At 39.2% G+C, this 15,743-nt stretch overlaps 1 protein-coding gene across 1 annotated transcript in view; it reads left to right on the top strand.

Annotated features, from left to right (window-relative positions):
- Window positions 1-704: 704 nt before the first annotated feature.
- tmc3 (transmembrane channel like 3) overlaps window positions 705-15,743 on the top strand; it is a gene marked incomplete at its 5' end in the record, with an annotated part of 43,003 nt that continues 27,964 nt past the window's right edge. Inside the window, 8 exons of the mRNA XM_080885519.1 lie at window positions 705-826; window positions 3,202-3,348; window positions 9,415-9,490; window positions 10,298-10,379; window positions 11,262-11,368; window positions 14,574-14,672; window positions 15,005-15,147; window positions 15,575-15,722. Coding sequence (XP_080741645.1) covers window positions 705-826; window positions 3,202-3,348; window positions 9,415-9,490; window positions 10,298-10,379; window positions 11,262-11,368; window positions 14,574-14,672; window positions 15,005-15,147; window positions 15,575-15,722 — 924 coding nt within the window. The remainder of the gene's footprint in view (window positions 827-3,201; window positions 3,349-9,414; window positions 9,491-10,297; window positions 10,380-11,261; window positions 11,369-14,573; window positions 14,673-15,004; window positions 15,148-15,574; window positions 15,723-15,743) is intronic.

The following is a 15,743-nucleotide window of genomic DNA, read 5'->3' as shown; positions in this document are numbered from 1 at the left end:
TCCAAGAGTATGCCTGTCTCCTGGAATCTCCTCCGTGCTCCTGAGACTGTGCTGGCACCTTACAGTAATGCAAAACTCCAGTTAGCTTCAAGGCCTGTGATACACAGATTTTTTAAACCACTTACAGGTCTGCATTTCTCATTTTTGCCATGGAACAGGATGTCCTGCTGCGAACACAGCAGCAAACACCTGGTTACTGTTCAAGCATTTAGATTCTGACGGGCAACCAATCAGAAGAATGTTGCCTTAAAGGGGAGGAGTTAAAACAACGTTCTTTTCTTTCCAAGAATAAAAATAATGAGCAATTAACTTTATAGTTGATCAGCAATCAAGAAGTTACAGCAATTCACAGACATAGATTGATTATAACTATATATTTGTTATTATATTATATAGTAGTAATAAAACAAATGAATCAGAATTTTGAACATATGTCAAATTAAGAACCATTTCAGAAATTGTTGATCAGCAGAAAGCTGGTATATGTTTGGTGAGAGTATTCACATCTCTCTGTTACTGTCCCTTTAAGCAGTCAGTGTAGACTGTGACTGGCCAGCTGAGTGAGTGAGTTTCAGCCTGTACTGCTGTAGTGTCGAGCCAGAGCAGCAGACAGCACAGGTGCTCAAGTAGAGCTCTCACCCTGATACACACACAAACACAGATTATTCACACACAATCGTGCACATTCTCTGAGTAGAGACAGCATGAGTACAGTGTCTGAGTCTCTAGATGGGAGCAGCAGGTCTCTGTCTGCAGCCAGGAGACACAAGAGTATCAGGAAAACCTCCAGGAGGATTTATTCTGCCTACCAGGACCACCAGGAGGGGTGAGTCTACTCTCTGTTCTTTCTTCACTCTTACTACTATCAGCACTTGTGGAACTCCTCGCTGCTCGGATCTCTCTGTCTATCTGTTTATAGCTGCTCTTTCACTGCAAAGATTTTTACATTCCTCTACAAATACATTTGTTTTGCTTGGCTCATTAATTAATATTACTAAAGAGTCTGACTCCTGGAAAGCAAACACAAAGAGGTACAGAGAGCATACAGATGAGTTTTTGTTTGATGTTTGAAATGTACTGCATGAATGATATATGGAAAAAATACCATCATTTGACGTCCCTTATTGATTGTAATGCATATTTGCATAATAGCTTTGTGACAGTGAATATTGTTTGTGTATAGAAATGCTTGCATCGAGCTGTTCTTCTGTAATGGGGATATATTCAGTCATGACTTTTGCATTCCATATTTCAGCTAAAATAATTTATGTTACTCATTTATTACCATAAGTGTTTACACACAGAACAATTAGATTCACTCCTTTTGGAGATACAGCAAACAGCTGTCTTCTTCAATGCTTTCTTATTAAAAGTGAACTACAAATTTACTACAACAATTAACAACATAGCAAATGCATTTGTATTAATGGGCTATCTAATGGTAGAAAACCACTGGAGATACACTATAAAAAAAAATGACAAAGGATGAACTGAAGCTCTGCCATCACGTAATGTCGCATACTGCTGTTTCTGATGTCATTTAAAAAAAAAAAAAAAGAAAAGAAAAAGAGAGATACACTATTTGTAAGCTGTAAGTACTGCATCTGACAATCATATTGGTCATAGTTTTTGTCAGATAGTTTTCTGCATATGAAATCTCTCCTTTGTGGAAAATCAATGTACTGCTTCTGAATTCACCATCGACAAGGGTGTTTTTTGTTTAGGAAAAAAATTCAATAAAATAAAAATTAATAAATAGAAATAACAGCAACTGAATAATTTACTTGCGACCTACTTCACAGTTTCAGTTTAATTCAATAATCACATTAAAATAAGTTTAGATATCTCAACATACAGAAAACATAAACATAAGTACAAGAATACCAGCGACAACCAAGACTTAGAGCTGCTAAATCTCATTCCCGGTGCTTCTAACTTGGCCTCATATGGCTCAAAGTAACCAAACATATGAAATGCCATGAGGCTGCTGCCTCATCAAGCTTTAATAAATGGCAGAAACAAAAAGAGATGGGAGCAATGGCTAAAAAAAAATTAATTCCAAGAACCTTTTTCAAAATATGAAATCAGCAATTTCTTGAATATCAGCAGTCCATCATAGAGGCAAGATTGTAACCCAATCAACTGAACTTAGAAATACCTACATGTGCAAAAGAATGATTCATAATTGAAAAACAGGATTGTGATCTGTCCATCGCTCAGTTCTCATGCACATCCATTAGTGGGTTGGTGTGTCTTTATGCATGTCATTATGTGTATTTGTCTCTGTCCGTGGCATGGCTTCTGACCTGGTCCCCTGGGGGTTGTGTCTGGGGTGGCTCGGGCCTCTTCTGTGTGGGCTGGAGAGGGGGGTGTTTACCTGGTGGTTCTTGGTTTTCTTGGGCCCAAAATTACCATTTGTGATTGTTCGGGGTTCATTAGTTCTTATTGAATTGGCAGCTTGCATATCTTGCATATTTTGAAAACCACCATCCGTGCTGAAAAGTACTGTTGTGGCTGGAAAATCTGAGTGTGACACAAGTATTGGGTTTTCTAAAATTTGCTGCTTCACATCTGCAATTCACCCTGACATGCTGCCAATCAACTTCCTGTCTGATAGCAACCCATTCTTGAAAAGTTAATGCGTGGAGTTTGTCAGAATTAGTGGGATTTTCTCTGTCTGCTTGCTTCTTGAGGATTGACCACAAGTTCTCAGTGGTCTGGGGAGTTTCCTAAACGACTTAGCTATAACTTGTTCAGCAGCTAGAATTAGTTTTGAAACAAGAATAGGACAACATTCCTCTCCCAAAAGTCCAGCACGTGGTCTCATAAGTTCCCAGGTGTTTAGGGAATGTCGTTAAAAAAATGCAAATACTACACAACTATAGATGTATCCCTGTCACAACTTTCCTTTATATGTTACATTTGCTCCATTTAAAAATGTTCTCACTTTATGACATTTTCAAATTATTTGCTTTTATTCACATTTTACACAGCCTCCCAACAATTTTTGTAACGGGGGTTGTATAAAGTGAGCCTGACTGGAAATATAGATTAATATGACACATCAAATGAAAAATATTATCTCAAAGTAGAGACATTGCAGCCATGTTTTTTTTCCACACTGAAACCTCTTAGATCCATCCTTTGTAACAGAGTAACACAGAACCATATTTCCCTTTGCCCGTGTGTCCTATTCTGTAGCTCCTCAGATGAAGAAGACAAAGTAGATGAGAGGGTGGACAGCAATGATCCAGAGGAGATGTTCCAAAACATTCAGTACCAGAAGGAGATCATCGCCAATATTCGGACTAGGCCCTGGCCAATGAGGCGCAAACTCAAAGTCCTAAAGTAACCATCTTTTTGATTGGGATCTCTGTGTAGACTGCTACTCTGTTGCTTTTCTTATTCTCTGTGTACTGTGTATATGGTATATATACCATATATATATAGGTTCCTAGATATATGCTCATACTGCAGACATATGAATAATTAAATATTCTTTTATCTGTCACTAACATACATACATATGTATGGTTTGAAGAGGACTGCATTACATTTAAAAGTGTTTCTGATATTACATACAAGAGTGGCATGCTTTTACAGAATGGCGAACAGAGATGGCCACCTTGCATTATCATACGCACACAAACAACACCACTTATTTCAGAAAAATTCAGCCAAAATTCAGAAGCAGTGTGCGAAAAACTAAGTGCACCCTTACAGCTTCCATAGGATAACTAGCACTGTTTAGTAAGTAAGATAAATTGGATCAGATTAAAACACAACATTTATGCTGCCTATCTGCACACTACACGGACATCTTCACATTTCTGGCCTCCTTCCTGGCTGAAGAATTGTAAAATATTATTTCTTCTGTAGTTAAATTGATATTTGCTAAATTGCAAAAATTATTTATTATTAGCACACAACGACCAGCTGTGGAGGAATTTTTCAAACCATTTCTTAACAAAAAGAAGCAATAAAACATCATTAAAACACCTCGCCACAAATAAAACTGTATTATTGGAAAACTGAGCATAAAATATAAAAACCTAAAATGCACCTTTCTATATGGAGATTTCTGTTATAAGCTGGGAGGAGGATAGACCCACACAGCCTTATTTACTTAAAATAATAAAAATAAATGTCACTGTTACTGATGTGCTGAGGTTTTGCAGGCGGTCCTAAGGCTCACACTCACAGTCTCTTAGTGTTTACTGGTTCCAGACACAGGGAGAGCTCTGCACAGAAACAATGATTATTCCAGGGTAAGATGAATAGGCAGACAGAACGAATTGAGGCCAAGCACGTCACCTGGCTGATCCAACAATCTAGAGGTAGAGCAGGTCATCTACTGATCAGAAGCTTGGTGGTTGGATCCCTGGCTGATCCAGTCTCCATTCCAAATATCCTTGGGCTAACTCCAAGCTCTCTCTGATGCACTGGAGTATGAATGTGTGTAATTGGTAGATAAAAAGCCCTTAATCCTAGAAGAAAACACTTGTATGAATAGGTGAATGAGGCATATATAAAACGGCTTGAGTGCTCTGGGAGAGTGGAAAAGTGCTATATAAGAATCATTTCATTTAACTCTGGGTACTCTAGCTTTGCAGTATAATTGTTATTTGTAATTTTAAATTGGCCATTAACTTTTGGTAGATGAAGTGCTTGAAGTGTATAAAATCAGTCAATATCAATGGATGTATAATTCAAATCTGATTTCATCTTGATGCATTCTCAATCATCCAGGTAAGTAAATCTCCAAAGGTTGGTTCTGTTCATCTGGACGTAGCATTTTGTGGGAGAAACGTTTCATCACTCATCCAAGTGCCTTCTTCAGTCTCAGCTGACTGCAGGTTTCCCCGATCTTAGAAACAGTACATTTGCACGAAACGTTTCTCCCACTGAAAACGCTACGTCCAGATGAACAGAACCAACTTTTGGAGATCAAATCTGATTTGTTGTATAGCACTTTTTATTTGATTAGTAGGACTAGGAAAGCACTACACTTTATTGTCAAAAATATTCACTCATCTATCTTCACATGCATATGAACTTGAGTGACATCCTATTCTTAAGCCATAGGGTTTAATATGGTGTTGCCTTTATAGCTATAACAACTTGAACTCTTCTGGGAAGGCTTTCCACAAGGTTCAGGAGTGTGTTTGTGTGAATTCGGACCATTCTTTCAGAAGCATATTAGTGAGGTGAGACACAAGTGTTGGACCACAAGGCTTGGTTCACAGCAGGGTCCAGTCTCTGGACCTTACTTTGTGCACTGGTGTGCAGTCAATTTGGAACTGGAGGGGCCATCCTCAAGCTTTTCCCACAAAGTTGAGAGCATGAAATTGTCCAAAATGTCTTGGTATCCTAAAGCATTAAGAGTTACTTTCTGAAAAACAAGCTCACATCGTAATCCCTGCTCAACCAAACTTTACTCTTGGCATAATACAGTCAAACAAGTACTGTTCTCCTTGCAAATGCCAAGTCCAAACTGATGGAGATGGAGAAGCATGATTCTTTACTCCAGAGAACACATCTCCACTGTTCTGGAGTCCAATGCATCCAATGCTTTGCACTTCACTTGGTGATGTAAGGCTTGGATGTAGTGGGCATGGAAACCCATTCCATGAGGCTGTCTGCAAACTATTCTTGAGCTAATCTGAAGGCCATGAAGTTTGGATGTCTGTAGCATTAGACTCTGCAGAAACCTGGCAACCTCTGTGCACTATGCATCTCAGCATCTCTTGACCACACTCTGTAATTTATATACCCCACCACTTTGTGGCTGAGTTGCTATCGTTCCCAATCATTCCCACTTTGTTTTAATACCCAGCAAGGACATTTCACAAGTGGACTTGTTGCACAGGTGGCATCCTATCATAGTACCACATTGGAATTCAGTGAGCTCATGAGAATGAATCATTCTTTCACAGAAGCATTAGTAGCAGCCTAGGTGCTTGATTTTAAACAGCTGTAGCCATGGAAGATGCCGAGATCAGATGAGATCGGGCGCGCTCAGGATGGTATGGCCGTAAGATAGTTCAATGCATCCATAGCAAACATTTTCACTGCTATGCAGATGACACCCAGCTCTATCTGTCCATGAAGCCAGATAACACACACCAATTAGTTAAACTGCAGGAATGTCTTAAAGACATAAAGACCTGGATGGCCGCTAACTTTCTGCTTCTTAATTCAGATAAAACTGAGGTCAGTGTATTCGGCCCTGAAAATCTGGTATATGGACCAGGTGACCATAAATCCTCCCTTAGTCATGATGCAATAGGCGTAGGCTGCCGGGGATTATCATGATGCATTGAGTATTTCCTTTTCAGTCACCTTTCTCACTCACTACCCACATAGCAAGCAGGTCTGGCCCGGATCTGGTATCAAGTCGGCACTGCTGGTTTACTTCTGGCATGATAAGACGTATGTCATCCAGATATGGGCCAGGTCTAGTAATGACGCCACTGTTTATGTGATGGCATGCCACATCTGGCCCGATTGTGGTTTGATTTATGTGGCCCAGGCTCATAGAAAACAGGTCTTCCCTGGATCTGGCATCAAACTGGCACTTCTGACTGATTAGTGTCATGGCAGGGTGTATGCCAAGTAAATGTGGGCCAGGTCTGGTAATGATGGCACTATTTATGTTCCTATTTTTCTGTTTCAGTCAGAAGACCCAAATGCCATGTTGCAATATGATATTGCTATGGTAGCCAACGTTTCAAATGCAGATTTGACAGGTTTGTGAGTGTACACTTTATCCAAAACCTAGTGAGGTTTTACTCATCTTTGCCAGTGGCTGGCTGTAACTCAGGAGGTAGAGCAGGTTGCCGACTGATCGGTTAGTGGTTCGATCCCCGGCTTCTCCAATCTGTGAGTCTGTGTATGAAAATAGTTAGGAAGCACTCAGTCTAGAGAAAGTGTGCGATTGGGTGAATGTGGCATGTTGTATAGAGCACTTTGAGTAATCCGGGAGAGTAGAAAAGTGCTATATAAGAATCAGTGCATTCACTGTCTGAAGAGAGTTTCGTCATGTTACTTTTGCACTATTATGTTCCGGCACATGTTGTTATTACATGGCTTGATTACGTTACACATTAGGCTGACATCTGGCCAGCAGTGTGTCTGCAACTGGCCCGTGGCTGCACACAACTTACACATGGCCCACATACCACAAAGAATGACGGCCCTTTGGTGGCCCAGATCAGGTTTACCAGAGATAATCCACACATGGGCCAGCACAGGACCATCAATGTGTCTGCAACTGGCCTTGTGCTGGCCCATGTGTGGATTACCTCTGGTAAACCTGATCTGGGCCATACCAATTTTGCTATGTGGGTATGTGTTAACAGACCTCTCTGCACTGAATCACACTTGTTATTAATCTCTGTCTCTCTTCCACAGCATGTCTTTCATCCTGTTTTCCTTCTCTCTCCCCAACCGGTCGCAGCAGATGGCCCCGCCCCTCCCTGAGCTTGGTTCTGCCGGAGGTTTCTTCCTGTTAAAAGGGAGTTTTTCCTTCCCACTGTCGCCAAAGTGCTTGCTCATAGGGGGTCATATGATTGTTGGGTTTTTCTCTGTATGTATTTTTGTAGGGTCGACCTCACAGTATAAAGCATCTTGAGGCACTGTTGTGATTTGGTGCTGTATAAATAAAAGTGAATTGAAATGGAAGATGGATTGGAACACTCCAAAAGTTGATCCTGTTCATCTGGACGTAGCGTTTTGTGGGAGAAATGTTTCATCACTCATCCAGGTGACGTCTTCAGTCTCAGCTGACTGCAGGTTTCCAATCTTATAAACAGAACATTTGCATAATGACTGAAACCAGCCCACTGAAGGAACAATGGCCTGGGAGGTCAGTTCCTCAGTCATAATTATGCAAATTCTCATGACCATTGATCAACAACAATGGATTGGAACACTTAAAGTCACTTTGATGTGTCAGTGAATACTTTTGGCAATATAGTGCATATTAAAGCAAGCAAATTATACAAAAGCATTCTAAAGTCAAATATAAGGGCATCTGTTGCAAAGCTAGGCCAAAATTGTGTAATGGTGCAATTGGGACAATGATCCCAAGCACACCAGCAAATCTACTACAGAACTGTCAAAGTTTCAGAGGACTCAGATGCAGCTGAGAAAGGTTCTACAGGGCTTAATGAACAATTTCAAGAATGACTCCAGCAAAAATGTTTACTACAATTCTTTCACGTGTCAGGATATCACTTTTTCCACAGGGCCAGCTTTGCAATGTCAAAGCCTCTAGAACAGTTTGCAACTGAGAGTGTGTGAGAGACTTGGCCAGACAGGTAAGTACTCAAACAACAAAGCAGCTAGGTTTTGACACAGATTAGGGCAACAATGTGGTGACAAAGGGAGAGGAAAGTACTGCCAGTGACAGGAAACAGATAAGCCTGTTTTAAGCTGGCTGAAACAAGTTAAGCATATACACACGCACACAGGGTGATATGCCATGCAATTACATGGCACGTTACACTGTAATTTTAGAATGTGGTAAATACCAGATTATTTTTAATTATTTCCTTGTACATAAAACCTTGGAACTAAAGGAAGGTGGGAGGGTTTTCACATCACTGTACACAAAGAGCATATATGAGGGACACATTTAATTTTACCTTCACCAATTATATCTTTTTGCATAAGGAAATGTAATTTTTTTGATAGTATCAACAAATAGTACCGACTGAGACTACTAACAGAGAACAAGCTGAGCCACAGAGAGACAGAGGGAGTAGATAGAGAGCTCCTGAGATGTGCTGAGTGTGTGCCATGAATAACAGGTTTTATATGGGCAGTTTGCTATTACCGCAGAGGTTTTATTACCATCATCAGGGATGGGATGCTAGCGTGCAGTTTTAAACCCCCTTTAATCTCAGGGTGAGTGTAATTATTTCCACTGCAAGAACAATTTATTTCACACCACAAATTTGTGCTTTTTACCCACATTTCCAGACACGAGTTGTTCTTCAGCCCTGTAAATGAACATGCATTTATTGTAAAGCCGGAGTTTCTTTTTTGAGCCTTGAAAGTCTGTAAATTATTATACAATTCACACACTCAGTACTGAGTGGCTTCCTAGTTGTTCCTTGTGCCATAACAAAAACAGGTTTGATTACTTGAATCAGAGAAATAATATTTATATATTGAAAATCTTTGTGATGTAAAAATGTTGGGGCTACTTCAAGAACATTTAATTAAGATTTCATTTAATTTAGAGTTATGCTCACTTGGTTATTGATTACTTGATTGCACTTGATTATGTGTACTGCGTAAGTATTCACAAAATTTTCATTTGTAAAAATGCAAGTAACTGAATGGAAAGATCTTTTTCTGTTTAAATAAATAAATGTACTTGGTGGACTTTATCTGTGTGATTCCCAGGCAGGCCAGAGAGATTGTTCTGAGATATGAGGGCCGACTAACCAGAACCAGAGGTTACCAGACCGCAGGAGCTGATGTACGTCCACCAGCCTTTCATCCACTGACTTTTTTTTTTGCACTAACAATCTAATCCTGCTGGACTGGAGATTGGAGAAACAGATTGCTTAATGTATTTATAGTGCATTATAGATCTTGTCCACAACAGGATAAAGTGCTATTTCAGGGCAGTTTTATTTCTCTGCACTGCAGTGGCCTGATGATTACAGCCAAAACAGTAAATTGTGTTGGATTTCTTATATAAAGGCTGCTGAGTTTTGATCTTTCAAGGCTCTTCTCCTCTGTGGGCTGAACACACATGTGTATAACTCTTTATTCGTATTTGCAAAAAGATTAAGTCAGACAGTGAGAAAGATAGTTGTGCTGCAATAATCCATGGAGCAGCACAAGTGAATTTATAGCCCATGTTACGGCGCAGTTAATTCAATGTTTGGGCTGCTTCCCACCCATTAGAATAAATTGACTTTCAGTGAGCAGTCTGACGATCAGGTATCAGTTCTACAGTTTGGCTCACGGTTAATTGAAAATCAGAATCAATGGCCCAGCTGACCTTCTCTTGATTGACAATTAACAGCTTAGTTGTGTTTCTTATCTTTCAGCACTCTAAAAATGATACAGCCACACTGTTTCAGATCTCAGGTGTCTGCTACTTTATTATATGCTGAAAATTGAAAATTAGACAGTTCATCAACACACAATAAATAAAAAATGTAACTGCTGTTATAATTTTAGACTTTACTGAGAGCTTTTCATCACAGAAACAATGGTAGAAGTAGTTTTTTGTTAAACCTCTGTCAGTGTTTCTCAGCTTGATTCTCTCCTGCAGCTGCTGAAGAAACTTTCCCGTTTGCTTTACAACATTGTGGTGCTGTTCATTCCTTGGGAAGTCAGGATCAAGAAAATTGAAAGTGAGTTATCTGTTTTCTTTGTTCATGAAAACGTGTTTCCTACATCTGCTGGCTAAAAAGAAAAGAACAAAGGAGCAGGGTGTGTGTGTGTGTGTGTGGGGGGGGGGGGGGGGGGGGGGGGGATAAGAAATCACTCATGATGTTCAACAGGACAGAAAATGGGAAATTTGCTAGAAATAACTTTGAAAATAGCATCTTTTCATCAAGGAAAGTCATTGCTTTCCACATCGGCTTTGCTGTGATATATTCAAACATTAGATGGCCTTATTAAACTGGATTTAGCAACAAAGAAATATTTGTGATTTTAGCTCAGAATCAACACATTACCATAAGCATATGGACTTTGAAGAGACGTTGTTGTGAACTGGGGCCATTCAAGAGAAAATAACACACTGATTTAAATGCATATCAAGAACAACAGCACAACAGATCCAAGGATACTGCTGGTTACGTGTTTAAGCTATTCAAATTTGTGGTACAGCAGAACACAGTCCAACAGACTGTTATATCCAAAGTGTTATATGCTTGGATGGTTGTCCGGAGAGGAGTCGTGTTATGGCGTATTAGGCCACCACAGTAAGCTGGCCCAGTACAACTGCCTAATTTGACATATTTTTCTCAAAAACAAATTTTTATTTCTTTGTCATTAATGTACCAAATAGTGTTTGCTTCCAGGCACCATGAATGTGAAAAGTTTATTCGGTGAGCTGTGTTTATTATTAAGTTAGATTAAGCTTTGAAAGAAACCACCAAGCTTTTTGATCAAACAGCACCATTAAAATGCATTACTGTCAGTGGTGTACACCTACAGCAGTGTTTGTGTGTGAACTATGTGCAACGTATTAGTCAGTCTTATTTTGATGTTTCCTCTGACTTGCTGAGGTCACTTTGGGTCAGGCGTGGCCTCCTACTTTATCTTCCTCCGCTGGTTGTTTGGGATCAACATTGTTCTCACCATCATGACTGGAGCCTTCATTGTCCTACCAGAGGTCAGAAAATCTCTCATACCATATATGGATGGATGGACTAGAAAGTTCTAGTTTCTTTAGAATGGTAATCCAGCTGCAAAACTACACAGGCACTTGACAACCTTGCTTTTATACAGGAATATAATCCTAATACAACCACTTAGCAGCAGCTAAGTTAAGTCCCCTGCTGGACAGAGAGATATCATAGATGAATTGCACTCATTGGCGCCAACTAATTCAGACTCATTGCAAGATTTATGACTCTTAGAGATATCTATGATAGCAATTTTCTATTCATAAATGCGTGTTAACTTCTATTTCTCATACGGTGCTGTGAAAATGTTGAGTTTAACTGGCAATGAGTCTTTCACATCCTGCTGGAATTTGCTCCACTCTTCTTTACAGATATCAGTTACATTTAAGTCCAGAGTTTGACGAGTCTGCACCAAAACCACCAAAAAAGATCCATTTTTGATAAAGCATATAGTTCGGGCTGGATCGACTGTCATCTGTCAGATGATCTGGGGTCTTTGACCCTGCACTTGTTATTATACCCTCTGCATATCCCTCTTTATTCTTGTTTGGATTTTCATATTCTAGCCTTAATTTCTGGGGGTTTTTTTGTTGTTTTGTTGTTTTGTTTTGTTTTTCGGGGGGGTCCATGATATTTTCAGGTTGTATTTTGTTTTCATAGTTGGATGTTTTCTGCCCATCTGTGTTCTCCATATCAAGTTTGCATTCTTGTGTCCTGTGTTTAGTTACGTCCTGTTTTCATTTGTTACCATGGTAATGTTGTGTGCATTGTCTTTAGTTTTGCTTGCCCTTCTCTCGTTAGCTAGATTTGATCTTTTATCCACCTGTGTCTTGTCTTCCCCAGCTTCCTCCCCTCTCCCTAATTACCTTGAGTGTATTTAAGCGCTTAGTTTTCCTCAGGTATTTGTTGTACTGTACTGTTTGACAATATTTTCTTGCAGGACTCTTTCAGCACATATCCTGTCCTTTTCTTTTCTTTTAAATTTAAATGTTAAATATCTTAAATAATAAAACCTACACAAATGGTCAATGATGAGTTTTGTATTTAATTTTTACCCCAGTAAATATATTGTTGATTTGTCCTTTAGTACAGATTATAGAATATTTGCAAGGCAAGGCACGGACAGTAATAGTGGGATGGGGGTGCACCTGGATATATATCTAACACTGACATGCAGACACAAGCAATTTTCTCAGACATAACTTACAATGTCATTCCCACTGCATATCTTGATCCTCCATTTTTCTGCTTTCTCACTTCATGGTTTGTTGGAATTAGCACTCTGCTGTTCCTATTTGCACGTCTCACCTTTATCTCACCTTGCTTAGTGAATAATATTGTTTGCTATCAAACATTATAGGTTCTCATTTTCATGTTTCTGTATTGTACTGGGAATTGAGTGGGTGGCCGTAGCTCAGGTAGCAGAGCAGGCCACTTACTAATCAGAAGCTTGGTAGTTTGAGCTCTTCTTGTCAAATGTCCTTGGGCAAGACACTAAACCCATGTTGCTCTCTAATGCATCCATTGGAGCATGAATGCATGTTAATGTTAAATAGAAATCACTAGCATAGAAAGAGTACAGAAAAACAGTGTTTGTGTGAATGAGGCAAGTTTGACATAGAGTATTAAAGAACCAGTCCATTTACCAATTATTCAACAGAGTTTGAATGTAGGGTCAGTCCACCGGAGTTATCACTGTCTTTCTTTAATAACACACTCTCAAAAACATTTACAGTGCTCCTCAGTCAATGTTCAATGTTCAGTTGTTCAATGTACTGCACACAGTGGAACACAGGCTTGTTTGAGCCTGTGCTGCTGAAGCTGTAGGTTTGCTCACTTATAAAGAAATTAACATCCTCCAAAAAACAAACATTTAATTTTAATCAAAAAAACCCCAGTAGAAAACATATTGGCTAAAAGTTAGAAATTGACTTGCATGGCCAACTGAAATAAGTATTTGATCCCCAGGGAAAACATGGTGGAGAAACCCTTGTTGGTAACAATGTTTCTACCTCCGTATTTGACTGTGGGGACAGTGCAAGATTTCAATCTAATATGGCGCACTGTGCTTCAAATTGTGTTCTTTGTTTCTACGGTACTACCTTTAAATCATTAACATGCTCCTCCTGGTTGTTGTTTTATAATAATCACACCAACAGTTGGTTGATTTTTGAAAATAATAATACTCACAAAGCTTCTGGGTGACGATCTTTAAGCTCATTCCAAAAGGCAGATCTACAACCCCTCACATCCCATATGGAAAAGAAATAGTAAAAACTTATGTGATTACTCATGAAAGTGGCCACTTTCTCATTACTTTCATATATTGTTTTAGTAAGTATACAAAACATACAAGTTTCATTATATAATTTTTCAAGGGATCTTATATCTGTTTTTACTCTTGTATGCTTTTCATACAAGTTTCACACAAGACAGATACAAACTTTATAAGATTTATATACTGTATATCTTTTCCATTTGGGATGCTTTGACATTGCTAGGCCATTTGTATTGTTAACACCTGAACAACTGTCTAAGTAAACCTCATCACTCGGGCCACTCACACTCAGAGGCTACTCAGACCAAGTCCTTTGCAACTTGTTCTTCTATTGTATATATTTCTCATGTCTTTTTATCCCTGCTGTCTTACTATTTATGCTTCACACCTGCACAGTTGTTGTGGAGCACCAACAGTTAGGTTGTACATGTACAATGTCAATAAAGGGCTATTATATTGTATTAAATTATCTTGTTATGCAGGTAGATGGATGGAGGGATGAAAGGGTTATCAAAAATCCAACAGTAACACCAAGTTTTTTTTAATTTTAAAAATCACAACAGAGTTTCTGTAACCTTGCACTGACCTTTACCTAACACTAACGCTGCCATGTGCCTAAACCTAGCAAAACCGTAACCAGGAGGCATGGACTAAAAAAATCAAGCATAATGTTACAAAGTCCAGCTGCAGATCAGTAGGCGATCTTAATATCAGCTCAGCTCAGCTGTCAGCGAAACTGATGTCCTTGTACGAATTGTCAAGTCTTGCTATTGCTCTCTGGCTCTGGATGAAGGAAGGGGAAGTCCCAGAAGAGTCATACCACCAAATAGATATGGTCACCTGTAGATAACATGACTGAAATGCATTTTATTTATTACAATTACAGTGCACTGAACTATGTTTGTGTGCACTAGCTGCTGGCTGGAGCACCATTTGGAACAACAAGAAGTAAAACTATTCCCAAGGAACACCTGGCTTCAGCCCAGGACCTGGACACCATCTGGTCTCTTGGGGCAAGCTTCTTTCTTTTTACTGTTCTATCAATAGCACATTACTTACAGATAGACTAGAACATTATTTAAACATTATTTTACTCCCTTTCTGACCAATTAAGATAAAACCGATCGAAACCTCTTCCAGTCCAAAAGTTGCATTAGAGTTAGAATATAGGACTGAGCAAGTAAAGACATAATTCTTTCATCCCTATATAAACATTTCATCTAATGGATACTAATGATCATGCTCCAACTGATTTCCTTTACTGTTTTCCTTTTCACCATTTTTATCTCTTTGTGTGCATTGCCATGTGTGTTTGTGAAAATGTGTTGTCTTTGATTCTTCACAGGGCTACCTCCAGTACTCTGTGTTATTCTATGGTTACTATGGCAGGGTGAGGAAAATCGGCAGTGCAGGGTACCGATTACCCCTTGCCTACTTCCTGGTTGGAATGGCTGTCTTTGCCTACAGTTTCATCATTCTGTTGCGAAAGTAATCATTATGCTCTTTAAAACTTATACTGATGCTATAATTATCTGATGGGTTAGCAATGTGATGTCTTAGAATGATTTCAAGTTTGTTAAAAATTGAGGAAAAACTGGGAAAAAAGAGTTAAAAGTTAATCTAATCTTTACTTATCCCTACTGAATCTATAACATTTCACAATAACATGGTCAGAGTAATGTTTAGCATAATTTCCAATCTTTGCAACATTTAATAATCAGCAACTTAATATAAAATAAAAAGGTCAGGACCCAATGTTTCCCAGCATAACATCGCACAAGGCATCACATTGTTCTCTTCTCCCTGTTGCTGTTAATGCTTCACTGATGGTGAAGGACTGTTATTATTAAAATAAAAACAAGATGTGCAAAATATATCGTCTGATAACATGCCCTGAAAAATAATATTTCTGCAGAATGGCAAAGAATTCACGCCTGAGCCTGGCCAGTGCTTCTGATGAAAGCTTCACTTTCTGCTGGAGAGTGTTCTGTGCCTGGGATTACCTGATAGGAAACCCAGAGGCTGCAGAGAGCAAAGGAGCTGCCATTGTTAACAACATCAGGGTCAGAGAAGAATGTAACTTG

Source organism: Rhamphochromis sp. 'chilingali' (assembly GCF_963969265.1).
Source record: "Rhamphochromis sp. 'chilingali' genome assembly, chromosome: 6".
NCBI lineage: Eukaryota > Metazoa > Chordata > Actinopteri > Cichliformes > Cichlidae > Rhamphochromis > Rhamphochromis sp. 'chilingali'.
The sequence above is the reverse complement of the archived record's forward strand: the minus strand, read 5'-3'. Positions and strand labels throughout refer to the sequence as shown.